Here is a 21309-nt window from a genome sequence, read left to right as displayed (position 1 = left end):
AAGAATACTGGCTGCGCAAAACCGCAAGACAGACGTCTCCTCTTTATCAATCTCCGAGATCATTAGGGCGAAAAGAATACTAAGACACCAACTAATACTAAAACTGGAACCTTGAAACTGAGGATCTCTCTCCTATCATTCACTAAACAGAGTCGGCTCCGATACCATGTTATTTATACTAGGAGATACATATGGTAGTTAGCTTGTTAGGTTAAAGGGATTGAGTGTGTAGAAGAAGAAGAAGAAAGGATGGAGGCACAAGAAGAAGGTAGGGTTTAGAGTATATTTACCCTAACCTACAATACATATATTTATACTAGAGATGGAATAACCTAAATAGCAACAAGTAGATTAACGTTCATATTGTTATTATATTTCTTTTTTTGGTGAAGTTGTTCATGGTGCTATACAAGCTTCATAAATTCTATCCTATTGAACAATTCCTACTTGAGAAATAGATCACTGATCTTAACTTGGTCCGAGTTATTGTGTCTAAGACTCTGGACGGAGTGACATATAAATGCATAACACCTAGCATGTCTAAGCTGTGGTCAAGTCTGTCGAAATTCACCACAATCAGGTACCGGTGTTAAAGAATGCTTCTTACTCGGGTCCAGTCACGCACAAGCAGATCCAATTTAAAGACTTCAAAACCCAGAGTATAATACGAGCCATCATCTGTGTCCTCGTCTAACCTTCTAATTTGCAAGAAATCACCAGTTGAAACCACACGATACAAACAACGAAATCAACAGAGAGCGCTGCACTAGTACTTTGTCCACGGCAGGACAAAGTAAGTATTTTGCTTCTCCGTCAGGAAGCAACGCCGGTCTAGCAGGTATGGCGCTTTGGTTATGTTGTTTAACTCGAATCATGTATCATCTCCTTACATATGTCCTGATGATATAGTTTTCTACAAAATACTTAGCTGATTATCGTATCCTTGACTTTGTTGTATCTTGTTGTCTAATATAAGTGTCACGGTGTCACCTTCTCTAATACACATTATGCAAGACTCGTTCTGCTAGATCATGAAGTCAAAATCATCACTAAGAAAACACTAGAGTCAGCACTTTCTGGGCAGACGAACAGAATATCTAGCCAAACGTGCTTTCTCCGAAAATTCAATTTGGATAAGGTATGTTTTTTTTTCGTCAATGGGTAACCAACTTGGTAAATTGGTCAATCGGGGTAATCTGTTATCTTGTCGTTTGAAATTAGCTTATGTGGCTGTCATTTTCACATGTGTAATATGATTTTGGCGAAAAACAGATGAGCAAAATAAACCCTCATTCTTTTGTTCGCACATGAGAAACCAAGCACGCGTCGAAAAACTCATCTTCACCATTATTTCCCTCTGAATAACGAACAACCCATCCACCATTATTTCCCTCCAATCAGTGTCTACGATTATTAGTGTGTTTAATTGCTATGGTGAAATCAAGGGTCTCATCAAACTCTTATTTTCTTCTTGTTTACTTACTCTTAGAAATTGGGTGTTGGGGAAGAAGATGATTCGACTCACTGAGTCAACTAAATTCTAAAATTATTCCAATTTTGTTCTTTTTGGAATCTAATGCACCTGTTCTGGTTTTGCCATAAGTTATTCTGGTTAAGCTATCCAAGTATGTTAGTATGTATATAAGTATGTTAGTATGTATATGTCTTAATTTAGGGCCGCGGTATTGGCACCCCCATAAATGGGACTAGCAGCTATTTGACCAATTCAACGGTACTAGTACCTTTCCATTAAATACACAAAAAACACTAACGACAAACACCTGCCGCGGGATTGCACAATCCACGGCATCGGGTTACTGCGAGATCCCATATCCCACAGAAGGTGGCTGCCGTGGGTTTTTTTTATTATTATTTTTTAATAACCACCATAAAAAATAGTTAGTTGCCGCGAAATGATTTTGTTTACTAAAATGGAGTCTTTGCTTGTGTTAATTATCAAAACTCTTCTTCATTAATTTGATCACAAAATTTTCTTATAACATATGAAACTATTTGCCGCGAGATAGCAAAATTATGGCTCGATTGTATATATTTTTTGTCATAGTTTTAGTGTTGTTCTTGGAATGTATAAAGAAACTTTAAAGAAGAAAATGAGGTATCCATATGTCGTGTGTGTTCAATACGCAAAATTTGAAGTAAAAAAAAAAAAAAAAAAAAAAAAAATGCATGGTCAAAATGGCACCTGCCAGGATATGATATATGATCTCGTGGCAACCCGATGCCGTGGATTGTGCAATCTCGCGGTTGCCTGTCGTGGGATATGAGATGTCGCGGCAACTGCCTGCCATAGAACTATGGGCATGTGAAGGTGTAAAATGACATATAAGGAATAACCATTATTGTTTTACTTTTTTGTCAAATGGGTGTTAGTCCCATTTATCGGGGTGCCAATACCGCGCCCCTTAATTTAACTGACCTATCAAAGAAACTTGAGGTGGGTGAAATTTTTACTAATATGTCAAAAAGCAATTGAATTAAATTATTTATAGAGAAATTAAAAAAGTACTCGCTATGGCACCTTCTATTTTGTGTTGAGCAGACCCTAAAAAAATTATTATTACAAATTTACCATTGACCTAAAAATCATGTTTCATGTTTTGTGTTGGGCACTCTACCAATTAAATCAATGTGACCTATTGCAACCTTCTATTGCCCTTTACCTATTTCTCCATCATCATCATAGACCCTCTTAAAACCCAATTCTCTTTCCCTCCAAACTTTAAAGCTCAATCCATTTACTCACTCTTCCTAACCCTAAAAAATAAAAATTTGTCCACCACTTAATGATGAAGAACATTTTGAAATAATTTTATTGTATTTCTTTTAAAAAAAAATAAAAATAGTTAAAGTAGTGAAATTGATGAATAATAAAATGATTATCCTGACGAAATTGTGTTTTTTTTTAGTTATATATGTTTTTCAATTAATGTCATTTTTATCAAATTGTATGTGTGGACAAATTTGGATATTAAGTTTATAGATCGGTTTAATTGAATTTGGATTTGAAGAAAAAAAATCACATGATTTCAAGAAACATTTGGGCCACACAAATCACTACCAAACGACACCACCATACTGCAAAAATTAGTCAAATCCGATCCGACAATGTCGCCCCAATATTGACACCATAAGATCATTGGGAACTGAGTTATGCGACCTCGCTGGGTGATCTGGCATATAACTAAAGCGGCCAATCAAGTCGCTCGAAATGGTTTCTTGGTGAGGCCTCCACAAGTCGTCTAGGAATACTAATGCCGGTTTCCATCAGTCATTTGCAAGCCGTCCTCTCGATTTTTCTGGGAATCATTTCTTAGAATTGGGTTGTATTTGGGAAAGTTAGTACTTCTTGAAAGTCAAGTAAGTTCTTGCAACAACTTGTTATTTTCTTTCTTTGGTTTCTATTGAATTGAACTTTATGGATTAATAAGAAAATATGACCTCCATTGTTGCAGTTGTGATGGAGTTGTTCGTTGCCACTCTTGGTGCTAGATGCGTCAGTGTTGCCGTTTGTTTTGTGTGCATGCGTATGATTATTGTTGTTGGCTTTTGCATAGTATCTACAAATGGCTGCCTTATTTGTTCTTCCTAAGGCATCTCCACATATTGTGTGTGCTTAACTCGAGGCTATTTGCTTTTGATGTCGTAGGCAGGTTTTGCTACCTAAAATGCTTCTCTTTCTTAATGGTTAGAAATGGAACTGATCAAAGATGAATTTTCTTGCTTTTTAGAATGCTAACGATAAACTGTTATCATTGTCTAGTATGCTGTAGGTACAAGCAGGTGGATGGAGGAGATGGAGGAGATGAAGGGTTGAAAATTGTATGTAACCGGTTTCTCAGTTTCTTTTCTAGTCGGGCTATTTTTGGTGGGGGGTGTATAAACTCTGTGTTGTGCGCAACATAAGTACAGACTCCAAATTAGACCAGGTCTGCCTAACCCAATTTGGGGTCTGGTCAATAATAGGACCCATTAAAAATTATAGCTAATGATGATATCATACGGATGGTTGACAGATTATCCTTATTGACCAATTTACTAAGTTCATTAACCTAATTAACCCAAAAAAAAAAATATATGTTACCCAATTGAATTTTTGGGGAAATTACGTTACCCATTTTGGTCGTTTTTTCTATCCCACTACCTTAGATTGGGGACATACAGAACTCTATAAAAAAAATCAACACAATATAAGATGACCAATGTTCTTTCATGCGCTTGTATACTTCATTAAAAAATTGGAAACCATCTCCTTAAATTTCTCTCTCCATGGCTCATCTTCAAAACCTTAGAAAACCATCTCTCACTTTTCTCTTCTTTCTCTCAGTCACAAATTTATTTTTTTCAATAAACTGTCAACAAGCACCACCTCCGCTTATACCAACAAGTACAGATCCTACATATTATTACAACTTATGTGCACCTTCTACATGCAACAACATTTCACTCTCGTATCCATTTGCTCTGCCAACTCCATGCCATGCTTCTGCTATCCAACCCTTTTGTTCTTCTAATGAATCCCTCCTCCTAGATAGTCCACTTTCCAGTGTTACCCTCAGAGTTCTCTCAATTAATTTCACTGATCCCACTGCCATCACTTTATCTGTTCAAGCAAATTCTCTTTTCACTTGTGGTGTACAAGTGTCTAGACCAAATTATGCATATTCTCTAAGTAACATGTTTTCACTACGTTCGAGCTACAACCCTGGCACCCACCTCAATTGCACTAGTCCTATTCCTTCAAATGCAATCCAAGGGTTGCGAAATGCGTCTTGTCTTGATTGCAACACTACAGCTAACTTTTGCTATTATTCTCCATTGTTTAATGTTAAGTATGCTAACTGTGAGATATTCCCTGTGTTTACCCTTGGTGACTCTTTAAATGTAAGTATTGACAGAGATTTGAGAGGATATTTACAGTCAGGATTTGAAATCGGATTTACAAAGCCTTTGGAGTGTCGTGGATGTGAGGGTTCTGGTGGTAGGTGTGGGAACAAACCTTCAACGGGTTCGTTCGTTTGCCTCTGCCCAACTAGTGTGCATAGCTTCAATTGCTCTGATGGTATGTACTTATTTCTTTGGGTAAAAATACTGCGTTCACGTTTCACATAGAAACACTGATACTTAAAACTTTAAAAAAAAAAATTAAAACTATCAAGCCCTTTAACCCTCTCGAGCAGCTTAGGGTCAGGCTGTGTTAAAGACTTAGAGCGTTAGAGGTTCATGGAAAGCTTACTACATGAATTTTTTATGGCCGATCGAATGAATATTACAATGACCAAAACGAGGAAACCAAACCTCAAAGTCTAGAGAAATGATTGACAGATAGTTAGAGAAAAATGTATACAATTGTGAGATTGTCATAGTTGACCTGCTTAAGCTTGCAGTATCTGATTGTTCTTGAATCCTTGATATGCAAGTTTTGAATGAATTCTAATAATTCTTTTTTAAACAAACCAAAAGAAAATTTTAAGATAATAAGAAACAGCGCTAAAAGAAAAGAGAATTACGCTGCATACCTAAATACAATAGTTACCGGAAGCTAGAAGATGGTGGATAGCACTACAACAGAGGAATATAGTACATGAACATTGAATCTGCTATTACTTATTCAACTAAGAATATAATGCTGTTATAATCATCAAGATAGTGCCTTCTGTTTAACCTCTGTTTAACTAGGTATCTTGGAGGATCTTTCCACATGGGTTAATACACCAGGAAGACGGAGATCTAGACCATCTAGAGCAGTTGTCACAGGTAAATTTAGAACTTTATATCCACTATTTGTTTCACTTGAATGGATATTTTTCAAGCGAGTCCATGCATATATTTTGCTGAATTTTTTTGGGTTGGACATATTTGAATTTGGTGCAATACAGTTATATTTAGTTCATTGTGTCTAATTTAGTTTGCTTGCCTTCTGCCAATACAAAGATATAGCTAAGGTGTGTGCAACACTGCAACGTATACGAATTATATAATAGAACGATGCATTGCATTCATTATGAGAAACTTGTGGTCTAATAAACAGCTCTTCTTTCAATGCAGCGATTTCTGCATCTGCGTCATTATTGTTTATCGTAGTCCTTGTTGCATTAGTGGTGATGTGTGCTCGTCGAAAAAAGTTATACTTTCACTTTGACAAGAGGACCATGTCAAGCATATCTCTAACAAGGTACACGTATTCTCAACTGAAGAAGTTAACTAACAACTTTTCGTCAAAACTTGGTGAAGGAGGATTCGGTAGTGTGTACAAAGGAACAATTCAAAGAAATAGGGTCGAGGTACCAGTTGCTGTAAAACTCTTCAAGATATCTAAGCAAACTCAGAAACACTTTATGAATGAAGTGGCTACAGTTGGAAGTGTACACCACCATAACTTGGTGTGTATGTTCGGATATTGCGTTGATGGCGACACTTGTGCGGTTGTTTACGAGTTCATGCAAAATGGATCCTTAGATAAGTATATCTACAATACCAAGAAAGAAAATGTTGGAGCTGAGGTTGAAGGCAAAACTGAGTACAACTGGCTAAGTTCTAAACAAGTTTGTAGCATTGCCTTAGAAACAGCCAGGGGGATACTCTACCTGCACCAAGGTTGCAGAAATAGGATCTTGCACCTTGACATTAAACCTCCCAATGTCTTGCTCGACTCTAATTTCTCTGCGAAAGTTTCTGATTTCGGGCTAGCAAAGATGATTGATAAGGACCATAGTCATGTGTCTTTAACCGCAGCTCAAGGAACTCTAGGGTATGCAGCGCCAGAGATGTGGTTGAAGACTTTTGGTCCAGTTACAGAGAAATCTGATGTTTATAGCTATGGGATGCTTCTTTTAGAAATGGTTGGCAGGAGAAAGAACTACGAGACCGAAGCATCTGAACCTAGTCAAGTATATTTTCCCGAATGGCTGTATTACAAAGTCAAGAAGGATGAATTTCCTTTTGTACCGAGAAGAGGGGACAACGATGATTCTTTTGAGGTTAATGAAGATGAAGAAAACATAACAGAAGAAGATGAAAATATTGTGAAGCGGATGTGTTTAGTGGGTCTTTGGTGCGTTCAACATATCCCTTCAAATAGGCCTTCCATGGATAGGGTAGTAAAAATGTTGGAAGGACATGCTGAAATTGGAATACCACCTCATCCATTTCTACGAAATGCAACCAACAGTCTTGAAACCATAACTCAGGATACTTTTGGTTAATGCAATTATGGTGTGTGTGTGTGTGTGTATTTGACATTCAAATTGATTCCATATGTACATGATTCAGCTATGCAAATTTATCGAGTTCTGTTCTACGATCAATTTCCTACTTGAGAAATAAATCAGTAATCTTAACTTGGCCTGAGTTTTTGTATGAGCCTTACAAAAGTATAAAGATCTTGCCTGTTGGCGATGTTTGTTTCGGTTGTAAAGAATGCTTCAGTTCTTTCAAAACTTAAATCATACCTCTGCTCTTCTAATGAATAGGTAGGTAGGTGGTAAGTGGTTAGCTAACATGTTGGAATGCCGATTGGAGAAACAATTTCTCCTGTCTAATGAAAGCCCTTTCAAAGCTATGGTGAAGCATCGAACTTCCATAATCAAAGGCCTTCATACTGCAGCAGTGCAGCAGTTGTTGGCACAGTCACTACTGAAAGCATAGAAGAAGATCCAACCCCATCACTACAATATAACAATACTATGCATTAGATAAGAATCAGTGAGTCGTGCCGGGTTCTTATCTAAGGGTTACATCTCTAATAGCATCCAACGCATGCTTGTCCAAAGAGAGCATTACACTTTATAAGACCAGAAGCAACACTGGTCTCGCAGGTATGGCGCTTTGTCCTGAAACATGCACAGCGACTTCAAAATGGTTATGTTGTTGAGCTCGAATCATGTGTGTTACATTGTTACTCTTTCAAATTTGATTACTTTTCCACGAAAGAATATATGAAAGGACTCGGGATCTCTACAACCGGGTACAGAGATCATCTCTGTAACCGTGTTATCTCGCCGTTGATCCGAATCCGAGATGTGTGTGTGCCTCGATATCTGTGTGTGTGCTCCGAGATGTGTGTGTGTGCGCCGAGATACGAGATGTGTGTGTGGTTGTATGCTCTACTATTACAACCTATGAGATCACTTCTCTTTGTATGCTTACTCTTTTTCTCTCTCTCCCCCTCTCCTTTTCTTTTATTTTCCTCTTTCTCCTCTTTTCTCTGGCCTTTTTGTCCGCTCTCCTTTTCTCTTTTCCTCTGGTTCATCGATCTTGCCTCATCCATCATCCTCTCTCTCTCCACGTATCGCTGCAGTTATCTTGCAGTTATGATTCACTCCCTCTCTCTAGTCTCTCCACGTCTCACAGCAGTTCCGAAGCAGTTAGGATACCGCTCCCTTTCTCTCCACGTCTTGCAGCGGTTCCAAAATGGTTAGGATGTCGCGGACCTGATCCCATGCAGCCTGCTCCCCTGTACTATACCACATCCGGTCCATTTGTCACCACCAGCCTCTTAGGTTATACATACGACCCCTACAGATGCCCTTTCTCGGTCACATTGATGGTCCACAGAGAGCAATGGGGTTGAGAACTAACCTTCATCATCCATTCTCCGCGGTATATCTCTATTCTTTTTCACTGTCACCACTTATTATTTTATTCTGTCCCACCTTTTCTCTTTCTCAGCACGTGTTCCACCTGCTCCCTCTTTATTGCCACCTGGAAATACGGTGCATGCGCCTCCGAACCTGCCTCTTCGATTTTCAAGAATCCACATGTCTCAACTTCTGTGGTTCTTTCTTTTTCAGTACATCCCCCTTTTTGCCCTTGCCCCTTCAAATCCCGCTCAAACTTACTATTTCTCACAAAACCCCAAACCCTCACTTTCTTCTTCAACTTCTCTCTCTTCAACCCTTTCCGCTTTTTCTCCCCTGTTCTTCCCTCTAGTAGATATCTCCGGCTCCGCTCGTGCTCTCCATCTCTTCTGTTGTTTTGGCTTCCTCCTATCGCAGGTTTGTTTTTCCCCTTGCTCTTCATTTTCTTTTCCTCTTGTTATTTGTTTTAGTATCTTTGGGTGCTGTTTCATCGCTTTCCTCTTTTCTTGAATTGTGATTTCTCCCTTTGAGTGAAATTCCATCCCTTATGCTAATCCCATTATGTCTGAATCGGAATCGGCGGCTACCTCCGCCACCAAATCCGACCGATCTGGATCGTCCACCCCCAGATCTAGCACACCCTCCGCGGACCGATCGGAATCCCCGCTTCTGACTCCACCAGTCCAGCCGCTGTTCCCTCTACTTCTGGGAGGACGTCTTCTCTTCCTCCCCCGCCGTCGTACTACCACAGACCCAACTTAGATGCCGTTAAAGCTGCTTATGGCATACCCAGTGACGTGATTCTAGAACACGTGTCTGGCGTCACCCACTTTCCTCACTTGGTAACTCCGCGACCTGGTTATCTTGTCGCCACTGTAGGACAGATAGCGGCAAGTTTGCGTTTTCCATTAACTCTTCTTGACGTCGAAGTGTGTAACCACTTCAACATTCCGCCATATCAAGGCATATATAGGTAACTTCTGGCGTGTTATGTACGCCGCCAACCATTACAACGAGACCCATTCCCCCAAAATCCAGCTCCGCGATATTCTTGCCCATTTTTATATAAAGAAAAGCACTAAACTTGAGAGTGTGGGATACCAATCCTTCTGCACTAGTCCGCAAAAGAAGTCTTTTATTCTTCACATCACCACTTCTGACAAAGTGTGGCACCATTATCCGTTGTATGTGTCTGGGAGTTTTTTATCCGCGGACCTCCCTTTGGAAGTTTCTTTGAGGCATCTCCATTTCCTTCCCAGCGGTAAGCAAACCATTTTGAGTCGTAGTGTTTTTTGTCAAACTTGTTTGTAACTTGCCTCTATTTTTGTTGATCCAGGTTGGAGACCCGATTCGCGGTCACAGATATACACCGGCGTTTCTTCAGAGATCTTCAAATCCCTTCGCGATCTGGGGAGTGCCCAGTGTGAAATCCTCGGCATAAATCCCGAAAAAGCCAATCCTCTCCTACTTGACCCTTCTCTGAAAGACATCGGCAAATACCAAGGCCCACTCTATCGCCTGCCGCCCCCCAAAGAAAGAAAACCAAAACCGTCTCCCCCTCAAAAAAGAAAACGTCCCGTTCACCGGTCATTCAAGTATACCACCAAAATTTCTCATTCACGAGCTGTCGCCCAACGTGCCGCTGCCCCTAAGGCCCCTTCTACTACTGCTCCCTCGTATTCTCGTGTGGCTGAGTGGGAAGACGACTTTGCCTGCAATCTCTCCCCAACTTCTGCCACCGATATGGATGTAAATAAATTCAAACTTTGGGACAGCGATTCTGATGGCGTGCGCCTGTTGAAGTTTCAAGAAGAGTCCTCCCGCAAAAAAGGCCAAGACTACTTCTCATCCCACAACTGGTACCCGCGCTGATTCTTCGCGGTCTAATGCTCCCCTTCGCCGTCCCAGGCAGGATCCAAGTCTAGTGGGTCCCTTGACATCCGGCCCAATTGAAGTATGACATCCAAAATTCAAGGCCAGAGACTGCGATGTCAACACTCGTGACTCAGCTCTGGAAAATCCAGCTGTCGCAGCATCTTTGTTCTTCAGCTCCCATTTCCCTCGGGATCAAGCCTATGGAGACTCTGGCACTGTTGCATCCCATAGGGCTTCCATCTATACTGGTTGGGAAAAGGTGTGTGTTATTACTTTTACTTTCCCATTATCTGCTTTACTATCTTTGATTCCAAATATTTCTCTTCAGCTGAGCCTGGATATTGGCTATGTGCTGCGCGGCCTAACCAGTACTGTGGAGAACCTAGATGCTGCGAAGCAGGAGATTGATGGCTTGAAATCAAAGTGTTCCAAGTTGGAGAAAGAAAGGGACGACTCACGGACCGTGGCACTCAAAGCACAAAAGAGCTTCAGGTTGCCGAGGACAAGCATCGGGATTACGTGGCGGGGGTATCTTCTAAGCTGGAAAGCCTAAAAGAGGCGGAGAAACTTGTCTCACAAGCTGCCTTGGACAAGGCTTTGAAGGAAGCCACGGAGCGATTTCGAGGGATAGCTACCAAGAAGATAGCTCGTGAATTGCAGCAGCAACTGGATCATCTATCCGCGGTGGGCGCCTTCTTCCCCTGCCACCTCCAGTCGCAGATACTCCACCGCTGGTTCCATCGTCCATGAATCGTGAAACTGCTAAGACGACTACCACTGAGGTGCCTATTCTTACTGCTAGTGCCGAGACCTCCCCTGGAGAAGTGGGCGAAGATAATAGCACCACTATTTGTGATGAGGCCAACCTCTCTCAGGAAGAAGTGACTATTGACCACAGCAGTAACCTATGCTGGCTTTCTTTCTTTGGAGATAATTATTCTGATCTGTAATATTTTGTGAAAAATGCTTTTGCTTGTGTTTGAACATGTATTTCTCTGAACCAATACATTTGCGTTGCAAGTGGCAAACAAAGTTGTTTACTCTTCCCTTCGTAGTCATTAACTGTCTATTATAATTTTAGACTTCACTCCTTATCAAATCACTATTGTAGCCATTTAATCAAAACTCTTCTCCTGATATTCTGTTCTTACCATTCGATGGGGCTATTTTGACTTGTTCTCAAGTTGATTCTGTCTTACGGTCCTCTGACTTTAGTTAGCTGTGAAGCTAGTCAGGGTTGCCCCCAGTTAGATTCGGACATACAGTCTGCGAAGGGCTCTTTCCCCCGCTCTCTCTTTGTATAGCTGTGAAGTTAGTCAGGGTTGCCCCCAGTTCAATTCGGACATACAGTCCGCGAAGGGCTCTCCCCACCGCGCTCTCTTTGTATAGCTGTGAAGCTAGTCAGGGTTGCCCCCAGTTTGATTCGGACATACAGTCCGCGAAGGGCTCTTCCCCCCCGCTCTCTCTTTGTATAGCTATGAAGCTAGTCAGGGTTGCCCCCAGTTTGATTCAGACATCTGATCCACGAAGGGCTCTTCCCCGCTCTGTCTTTGTATAGGCTGTGAAGCTAGTCGGGGTTGCCCGAGTTTGATTCGGACATACATCTGCGAAGGGGCTCTTCCCCCTCTCTCTCTTTGTATAGTTGTGAAGCTAGTCAGGGTTGCCCCCAGTTTGATTCGGACATACCGTCGCGAAGGGATCTCCACCCCTTTTTTTTGACCCACTGCGTGAAGCTTGGTGGAGCAACTATACTCGTCCCTGATTTGATTTCTATTATCTACTGCTAATTCGATTAGAAGAAGTGCATGTTTATTTCATAGTCATAATAATAAACAATACAAAGAGTGCGCTATCAAATACGAAAAGACTAAACAAAGGTCCTAGACATGGAACTTTTCAACATTCTGATATTCCACGGCCTCTCTATCTTTTTCTCGGTCGTGATGCGTAATCCATAAGTTCGGATGTACCCTTCTTCTTGATGACATATGGACCTTCCCAGTTTGGCCCCAACTTCCCATCGTTTTCTTTCTTGGTGGCAGGAGTAACTCGTCGCAACACATAGTCACCCACCTTGAAACTCCGTGGCTTCACTTGTTTATCATATTGTCTCTGCAAAGTCCGATGGTATTCCTCTAACCGAATACGGGCTATCTCTCTTCTCTCTTCAACAAGATTCAAATCCGCGGGTAATATTTTCTCATTCAGTCCACTTTCCACAGCCTGCGTTCTGGTCGTGGATTCTATCATTTCTACTAGAATGACGGCCTCTACTCCGTACGCCATTGCGAACGGTGATTCATTAGTGGATGTTCTTGGTGTGGTTCGATATGCCCATAACACATGACTTAACTCGTCTGCCCATGCACCTTTCCTCTCTTCCAACTTTCGCTTTAGATTATCTATTATTATTTTGTTAGATGCTTCTGCTTGTCCATTTCCTTCAGGGTTGTATGGGGCTGAAAACCCTTGCTTGACCTTGAATGCTTGAAGAAATTCTTGGACCTTTTTCCCTGTAAACTGAGTTCCGTTGTCTGCGATGACAATATGCGGTAGCCCTAACCTGCATATGATATTCTCCCACAAAAACTTCTTTACGTTCTCTTCTTTAACTTGATGCAAAGATACGCCTTCCACCCATTTGGTAAAATAGTCAGTAGCGGCTAACATAAATCTCCTTTTCCCGTTCGCCATGGGTAGAGGTCCTACAATATCCAGTCCCCACATGGCGAACGACCATGGGTTGAACACATTATGCAATGGCTCAACTAGTGAATGTATGAATGAAGCAAATCGTTGGCATTTCTCACATTTCTTGGCGTACTCTGTGGCGTCTCTTTTCATATGGGGCCAAAAATACCCTTGTGATATCAATCTATGAGTCGTAGTTCGCCCCGCGGAATGACACCCGCAATCTCCTTCGTGAACCTCAGCAAGAACTTCATGAGCCTACCGCGGACCTATACATTTTAGCAATGGGCCACTGAAGTTTCTTCGGTATAGGTCACCATCAAGCAATGTGTACCGCTGACTCAGCTGTTCCATCCTTCACCTGTCCTGTTTATTCTCTACCTCTACTCCCCTCAAGAAAGTCTTTATTGGTTCTATCCAATTCTGATCCCTTTCGGTAGTGAGCCAAATACCATCCTCATCTGATGTACTTGGCTTGCTCAAAACTCTTACTTCAATAGACCGACCCTCTGATCCAGGCAGAACTGCAGCCACATAAACCAAAGCATCGGGTGTCTATTCTCTCCGCGGCCCAGATGGGCAAACTGTATTTTGTCGAACTTACTTGCCCTTCGTTGTAGGACCTTAAGGTATCTTGCCATCCGGGGACAGCGAGCCACAAACCCTCCATTTACCTGACTCACTACCAAGTTGGAATCTGAGAAAACAGACAACTCATTCACCCCTAGATCTCTGGCCAAGTCTAACCCAACTATCACAACTTCATATTCAGACTCATTATTTGAGGCGGCGAACCCAAGTTTCATGGATAGCTCAAGGCGATTGTTCTAAAAAGTCACTAACACGACCCCTATGCCATTTCCTGTATCCATAGCAGAGCCATCCGCGAAAACTCTCCACCCATTGCGCATATCCCAAGGATCCACTGGATCGCGGCCGACCTCCCCTTCAGATTCCATCACCATTTCATCTCCCCAAGTAGGATCCTCTGCAGGAAATTCGACTAGAAACTCCGCCATGGCTTGTGCCTTTTCTACTGTTCGGACTTGGTATGTAATCTTATAAGAACTGAGTAATACCGCCCACTTAAGCATCCTACCTGACTTCTCGGCCTTCAATGCTTGTCTGAGAGGCAAATTTGTTACTACCACCACAGAATGAGCTTCGAAGTACGGCTTCAATTTAAGGGCTGAAAATATCAACGCCAAAGCATACTTCTCAATCCTACTGTACCGGGTCTCTGCCTCCAGTAGGGTTTTGCTTTGAAAGTAAACTGGCTTTTCTATCTTGTCGATCACCCTTACTAGAACTGAACTTATCGCGTACTCACTAACACTCAGATACAAATGCAACTTCTCTCCCTGTTCCGGCCGTGATAGCAAGGGTGCCTGCCCAAGGTACCTTTTCAACTCTTGAAAGGCTTTTTCGCACTCCGTGGTCCAATGGAAATCAGGAGTTTTTCTCAGCAAGCGGTATAGAGGCCGGCATTTGTCCGACGATTTGGAAATGAACTTTGTTAAGTCGCGGCTGACTCTCCCGCCGATCTTTGTACTTCCTTCACATTCTGCGGGAGATGGCATCTCAATCAACGATCGAATCGATCGGATTTGCTTCTATTCCGCGGTGGGTGACTATGTAGCCCAGAAACTTTCCTGAAGTTACCCCGAATGTGCATTTCTCGGGATTGAGTTTCAGCTTATGCTTGCGCAGTATGCCAAAAGTTTCCTGGATGCCTTCTAAGTGCTCTTTTTCCGACATGCTCTTTTCCACCATATCGTCAATATATATTTCTATCCCCTTTCGAATCTTGCCTTCGAACATCTTTTCTCCCAACCGCTGAAAGGTAGCATCCGCGTTCTTTAAGCCAAAAGGCATCCTGGTGTAACAATAAGTACCACCCTCCACCACAAAGGTGGTTTTCTCCTGATCTGGCCCGAACATCACGACCTGATTGTATCCCATCGATGCATCCATGAAGGAAAACACTTTGTATCCTGCCGTTCTATCAACTAACTCATCCACCCGGGGCATAGGGTAACAGTCTTTCGGGCATTCTTTGTTTACGTCTGTGAAGTCGACACACATTCTAACCTTGCCGTTCTTTTTCAGTACCGCGATTACATTAGATAACCACTCTGTAAACTCCACTTCCCTTATTATCCCTGCCCCCTTCAGCCGTATAACCTCTTCGCGGATCCCTTCAGCGTATTTGGGCCTTATACTTCTCATCTTTTGTCGCACTGGCTTAGCATCTTCATTCATATGCAAGTGATGACAAGCATACTCTGGATCCAAACCTATGATATCCTCGATTACCCATGCAAATATATCGGTATTGTCTGTTAGAAACTGTACCAACTTACATTTCCATTCCTCCAGCAGGTCAGCTCCAACCCAGGTAAACTTTTCCTCATCTCCCACCCCCAAGTTCACTACCTCCACCTCATCCAACATTTTCGGTCCCAGCGGAGGCTCGTACCCCTCTGTTTCCGCTGCCTCCTGTAATTGTTATGCAATCCTGTTTCGTGTGATGACCCCTCTCCTTTTGTATCGCGGACCAGACTTTTTATAGTCACTTGATGGATATTCTGCGCTGCTACTTGATCCCCCCTTATTTCATATGTCCCCCCATTAGTAGGAAAGCGGATCACTTGGTACAATGTCGATGGGATGGCCTTCATTTTGTGGATCCATTTTCTCCCCAGGATGGCATTATACTAGGAACTTGAATCCACCACCATAAATCTGGTGAATACCGTTGTCGGACCGGCTGTAACCGGTAGCATCAATTCCCCCATGGGCTCTGTCATGCTACCGTTGAACCCATAAAGATTAGTTTGAGGGGCTTGTAACTGATCTTTTCCAATATTCATCTCCTCCACCGCCCCTTTAAACAACAAGTCCACTGAACTGCCGCAGTCTATCAACACCCTTTTTACCAAATAATTGCCCATTACTATAGTAATCACTAGTGCATCCTCATGCGGAGAAATTATTGACTCTAAGTCTTTCGGGGTGAACCTTATGCTTTCCTCACCCATTGCGATTCTGCGAACTAGCCACGGTATGCTTACCACCTCATTCACTTGTTGTAAACTTGTTGTCTTTCTCATCTTTTCTCAGTGTGCATTTCTTCCCAAGGTTTCCCCACTAAAGATGACATTGATGGTACCTAAAATTCTAGCCGAAGTTGGCACTCTCTCGGCTTGGTGAACCTCTACGACAAACTCCCTGAGCATCCCTTTTTCAATCATTCTCTCTACCAACCACTTCAAGGTGTAACATTCATTAGTGGCGTGATTCCTGATTTTATGATAGGCACAGAATGGCTTCCCTTCTATCTCCATTGGCGTACTCTGCGGACCCTCAAAGTACTGTAGTCCCTTAATCAGCGACAAGATTTCCTCTAGGGGCCTGTTGAGCGGAGTCTGCTCGATTTTCCTGTACGACTTCCTCTCTCGGATATCCCTTCGGTCGCGGTCTCCCGTCCTATCCGGACCTCGGCTCTCTCCTCTGTACGTTCCTTTCTCTCTTTCCTCTACTCTACTTTTTCCCTTGCAGTCATCGCGGTCAACGGCCTGCACTGCCTTCCCTGCTCTCTTATGCTCCTTTGCATTTCTCTGCATTATATCCTCGTAGCGTATGTATTTTTCTACCTTGGGATACAGAGCGAGTAAAGAAGTGATTTTGATTTTGGAAATCGACTCATGAACTCTAGTTCCCGCCCTCAAGCCGTGCTGGAAGGCTATGACCGCTGCATGTTCCTCCAAAATTTCCACCCTCAATGTTTCCTCCTTGAATCTATACAGAAACTCTCTCAAGGACTCCGCCGACCTTTGTTTTATGTTGAACAGTGCTGCGATGTCAACCACCCTTCTTTTCTGGTGTATGAAGTGGTCAACAAATGGGTGCTCCAGTTCTTCAAACCTTTTAATGCTCCGCAAAGCCAACCTGTAATACCAATCCGAGGCTCCCCCCTTCAGACTAGCGGGGAACATCATGCAACGAAGCCAATCATATTTACTCTCCTGCCATAACGACATCTGTTGTCGGAAATAGTGCAGGTGATCCGTCGGGTCTCCCCTTCCATCATACCTCTCAAATCTGGGCTGGGAGAATCTCTTAGGCACTTCTGAATTCCATATCGAATCTGCCAGTGGATTTTTGTTGAGGCTTGCAACCTCCTTCTGCGCAGCGCTCTGGTTCGCTTTTTCTGCAGTGCGATTCATCTCCCTATCCTTCTCAATCATAGCCTGTACTACCTCCAAGGTGATACCCACCATTTGTTCAGCGTCCTGTGGCGGGTACCCTCGTTCTCCCCCTCTACTTCGCTGCTCCGATGATCATCCCGACCTGTTGCACCCTGCGTAACCTCTCTCCCCTTCCTTAACTCGTCATTCTCCGTTCGTAGCCTAACTATCTCCTCCTGAAGAAGTCTGGTAGCGTCCGCCGCCACGTTAGATACCTCTTCCTTTCCTACCCCTTCTTCCTCTCCTACCCTTTCTTCCTCTCCTATCCTTTCCATTTCAGTGCTCTCTGTTTCCTCGATAGTTTCTCTCACCGTTGCTTTCTTAGGTCTCCCTACTCCTCTTTTCACTACCGTAGCCATTTTCTCTTCGGTCCCCACAGACGGCGCCAAATGTATGCTATACTATTACAACCTATGAGATTACTTCTCTTTGTATGCTTACTCTTTTTCTCTCTCTCCCCTCTCCTTTTTTTTTTTTTTTCCTCTTTCTCCTCTTTTCTCTGGCCTTTTTATCCCCTCTCCTTTTCTCTTTTCCTCTGGTTCGTCGATCTTGCCTCATCCATCATCCTCTCTCTCTCCACGTATCGCGGCAGTTATCTTGCAGTTATGATTCACTCCCTCTCTCTAGTCTCTCCACGTCTCACATCAGTTCCGAAACAGTTAGGATACCGCTCTCTTTCTCTCCACGTTTTGCAGCGGTTCCAAAACGGTTAGGATGTCGCGGACCTGATCCTATGCAGCCTGCTCCCTGTACTATATCACATCCGGTCCATTTGTCACCACCAGCCCTCTTAGGTCATACATACACCCCTAATCTCTGTACCCGGTACATGAAATCATGCAAGCCACAAAATACTTATCTCATTATCATCTCCATGACTTTTGTAGCTTGTTTCCAGTGGCATCACATCTTTGTCTAATCAGACCAATGAGTTGGTGTCAGTGTGTCACCTTCTCAACTCCACATTATACAAGACTAGTGTCGCTAAAATGGCGCTAAGGGTCATGAAGTCAAAGTCTTTCACTGAAATCTGAATTTTGACTTCACTAAAGTCAAAGTCTTTAACTACCCACAAATTTGTGGACATACAGCCTACAGAAATCTATCACAACTATATATACAGTAATTGACAACCATCACTGCAAATTTCTCTCTATGGCTCACCTTGAATATTTTACGAAACCATTACTCACTATTCTCTTCTTTCTCTTGTTCACTCTGTTAATCTCGTCAACAAACTCTCAACAAGCACCCCCACCACTTACACCAACAAGCACAGATCCCACATATTATTACAACTTGTGTGCACCTTCAACATGCAACAACATCTCACTCCCATATCCATTTGCTCTGCCAACTCCATGCCATGCTTCAGCTATCAACGTCTCTTGTCCTTCTAATGAATATTTCCTCCTAGCTAGTTCACGTACCACTGATACCATCAGAGTTCTCTCCATTAATTACAGTGATCCCACTGCCGCCACTTTATCTGTTGCATCAAATTCTCTTTTCACTTGTGGTGTGCCAGTATCTAAACCAAATTATGTAATAGATAGTACCATTTTTTTACTACATCCGAACTATAACCCTGGCACCCACCTCAACTGTACTAGTCCTATTCCTTCTAATGCAATCCGAGGGTTGCAAAATGCGTCTTGTCTTGGATGCAACACTACGTCTAACATCTGCTATTATACTCCATTTTATGATGTTAGTTATGCTAACTGTGAGATATTCCATGTATTTACTCCTAAAGACTCTTTTAATGTCAGTAATGAAAGAGATTTGAGAGCATATCTACGGTCAGGATTTGAAATCCGATTTACAAAGCCTTCAGAGTGTCGTGGATGTGAGGGTTCTGGTGGTAGGTGTGGGAACAAACCTTCAACGGGCTCGTTTGTTTGCTTTTGTCCAACTAGTGTGCATAGCTTCAATTGCTCCGATGGTATGTAGTTATTTCTTTGGGTAAATATATTCGGTTCATGTATATTGGTACTTAGTTTATCAAGTCATAACCCCCTCCCTCCCATCCCCTGGATGAGCTTAATTACACTGTAGCAAAAATAAAATTCTATATAGCAAAGACAATTTCATCCTAGTGCGCGCATGTGTGTGACTTAGAAAAGAAATGTACGTACTAAGAGTTTTTGTCCTTCTGTTTAACTAGGCTTCCAGGAGGACCTTTCAACGTGGGTGAATTCACCAGGAGGCGGTGGATCCGGACCATCTAGAGCGGTTATTGCAGGTTAATTTTGCGCATTTTTTAGCCACATTGTATTAAATTAAAGTGCATACATACACTATGAGCAACCATTAGTCTAATGAACGTACAGCTCTTGGTTCAATGCAGTGATTTCTGCTTCTGCGTCATTATTGTGTCTGGTTGTCCTTGTTGCGTTAGTGGTGATCCTTGCTCGTCGAAAGAAGTTTAACTTTCACTTCGACAAGAGGACCATGTCAAGCGTATCTCCAAAAAGGTACTCATATTCTCAGCTAAAGAAGTTAACTTACAACTTCTCGTCAAAAATTGGTGAAGGGGGATTTGGTACTGTGTACAAAGGGACCATTCAGAGAAACGGGGTCGAGGTACCAGTAGCTGTAAAGATCTTGAAGAGATCTAAGCAAACTCAGAAACAATTTATGAATGAAGTGGCAACTATAGGGAGTGTACACCATCATAACTTGGTGGGTATGTTTGGATATTGTGTTGATGGGGACACTCATGCAGTTGTTTATGAGTTCATGGAAAATGGATCTTTAGATAAGTATATCTACAATATCAAGAAAGAAAATGTTGGACCTGAAGTTGACATCGAAACTGAAGATAAGTGGCTAAGTCCTACACAAGTGTGTAGCATTGCCTTAGAAACAGCCAGGGGAATACTCTACCTGCACCAAGGTTGCAGGAATAGGATCTTGCACCTTGACATTAAACCTCCAAATGTCTTGCTTGACTCTAATTTCTCAGCAAAAGTTGCTGATTTTGGGCTAGCAAAGATGATTGATAAAGACCGTAGTCATGTGTCTCTAACCGCAGCTCAAGGAACTCCAGGGTATGCAGCGCCAGAGATGTGGTTGAAGAATTTTGGTCCAGTGACAGAGAAATCTGATGTTTATAGCTATGGGATGCTTCTTCTAGAAATGGTTGGCAGGAGGAAGAACTATGAATCTGAACTCTCAGAATCTAGTCAAGTGTATTTCCCTGAATGGCTGTATAACAAAGTCGAGAAGGATGAATTTCCTTTTGTAACAAGAAGAGAGGACAATGATGTTTCTTTTGAGATTGGTGAGGATGAAGAAAAGAGAACAGAAGAAGATGAAAATATTGTGAAGAAGATGTGTTTAGTGGGTCTTTGGTGCGTTCAGCATATCCCTTCAAATAGGCCGTCCATGGACAAGGTAGTGCAAATGTTGGAAGGACATGTTGAAATTGGAATACCTCCACATCCACTTCGCCAAAAGACAGTCCAAAGTCATGAAAGAATATTTCCGGATTCTCTTGTTTAAGTTGGTTAGGGTGTAAATCTGTCTGTTAACATTCATATACGAGTGTTTCTTCTTAATATACGTCCGACTTATAAGGACCCAAATCAAAGACTGCAGCATGTATTTCCTCTATTGAAATTGCCCTTGTCAAGACCTCATTGTCTTCATGTGTGACAAGCGGTTTAATTTCATTGAAAGTCTGTGAAACAACATGATTTTTTGAAGTAAAAAGATCTCTGAAGAAGCTCACAATATGGTTACCAATATTTGATTTGTTATATAGCCAGTCACCGTCCTCTTTTTTAATGCAATAGATGCCATTTTGCCAGAGTTGACAAATGAAAAGCTTTAGTCTATTGGTCACCACACTGCAAGTAACACGCTCGTGATTTATCACTCCGCTTCATTTC

At 42.3% G+C, this 21309-nt stretch overlaps 3 protein-coding genes across 11 annotated transcripts; 2 read left to right on the top strand and 1 right to left on the bottom strand.

The window, feature by feature from the left end:
• Positions 1-385: 385 nt before the first annotated feature.
• LOC147502725 (LEAF RUST 10 DISEASE-RESISTANCE LOCUS RECEPTOR-LIKE PROTEIN KINASE-like 2.4) lies at positions 386-7368 on the top strand. 9 transcript variants are annotated; one of them, XM_086607567.1, is made up of 5 exons: positions 386-838; positions 3290-3378; positions 3474-5080; positions 5698-5775; positions 6067-7368. In XM_086607567.1, the coding sequence occupies exons 3-5, from the start codon at positions 4288-4290 to the stop codon at positions 7221-7223; spliced, it is 2028 nt and encodes a 675-aa protein (XP_086463693.1). In that variant the 5' UTR covers positions 386-838; positions 3290-3378; positions 3474-4287; the 3' UTR covers positions 7224-7368. The 9 variants fall into 9 exon arrangements, with proteins under 9 accessions (XP_086463693.1, XP_086463695.1, XP_086463688.1 ...); XM_086607569.1 differs by lacking the exon at positions 3290-3378 and adding an exon at positions 977-1138 and having other exon boundaries at positions 3782-5080; XM_086607562.1 differs by having other exon boundaries at positions 977-3378.
• An 8914-nt stretch (positions 7369-16282) lies between these two features.
• LOC147502724 (uncharacterized) lies at positions 16283-17446 on the bottom strand. Its single transcript, XM_086604599.1, has one exon. It carries the CDS (start codon positions 17444-17446, stop codon positions 16283-16285), a length of 1164 nt encoding a protein of 387 aa, XP_086460725.1.
• Positions 17447-18549: 1103 nt separating this feature from the next.
• LOC147502723 (LEAF RUST 10 DISEASE-RESISTANCE LOCUS RECEPTOR-LIKE PROTEIN KINASE-like 2.8) lies at positions 18550-21165 on the top strand. Its single transcript, XM_086607561.1, has 3 exons — positions 18550-19358; positions 19581-19658; positions 19764-21165. The coding sequence occupies exons 1-3, from the start codon at positions 18569-18571 to the stop codon at positions 20918-20920; spliced, it is 2025 nt and encodes a 674-aa protein (XP_086463687.1). The 5' UTR covers positions 18550-18568; the 3' UTR covers positions 20921-21165.
• Positions 21166-21309: the final 144 nt, after the last annotated feature.

This window comes from Coptis chinensis, chromosome 4 (genome assembly GCF_015680905.1).
Source record: "Coptis chinensis isolate HL-2020 chromosome 4, ASM1568090v1, whole genome shotgun sequence".
In the NCBI taxonomy this organism is placed as follows: domain Eukaryota; kingdom Viridiplantae; phylum Streptophyta; class Magnoliopsida; order Ranunculales; family Ranunculaceae; genus Coptis; species Coptis chinensis.
This window is presented reverse-complemented; position numbering and strand designations above follow the sequence as displayed.

What these genes read in the sequence shown, in the direction of transcription:
- LOC147502725 (XM_086607570.1), top strand. Translation starts at nt 4,288, where the DNA reads ATGGCTCATCTTCAAAACCTTAGAAAACCATCTCTCACTTTTCTCTTC. An exon ending in TAGCTTCAATTGCTCTGATG is followed by an intron (nt 5,081 to 5,697) that starts GTATGTACTTAT and finishes CTGTTTAACTAG; the next exon opens with GTATCTTGGAGGATCTTTCC. An exon ending in ATCTAGAGCAGTTGTCACAG is followed by an intron (nt 5,776 to 6,066) that starts GTAAATTTAGAA and finishes CTTTCAATGCAG; the next exon opens with CGATTTCTGCATCTGCGTCA.
- LOC147502724 (XM_086604599.1), bottom strand. Translation starts at nt 17,446, where the DNA reads ATGGTGGGTATCACCTTGGAGGTAGTACAGGCTATGATTGAGAAGGAT.
- LOC147502723 (XM_086607561.1), top strand. Translation starts at nt 18,569, where the DNA reads ATGGCTCACCTTGAATATTTTACGAAACCATTACTCACTATTCTCTTC. An exon ending in TAGCTTCAATTGCTCCGATG is followed by an intron (nt 19,359 to 19,580) that starts GTATGTAGTTAT and finishes CTGTTTAACTAG; the next exon opens with GCTTCCAGGAGGACCTTTCA. An exon ending in ATCTAGAGCGGTTATTGCAG is followed by an intron (nt 19,659 to 19,763) that starts GTTAATTTTGCG and finishes GGTTCAATGCAG; the next exon opens with TGATTTCTGCTTCTGCGTCA.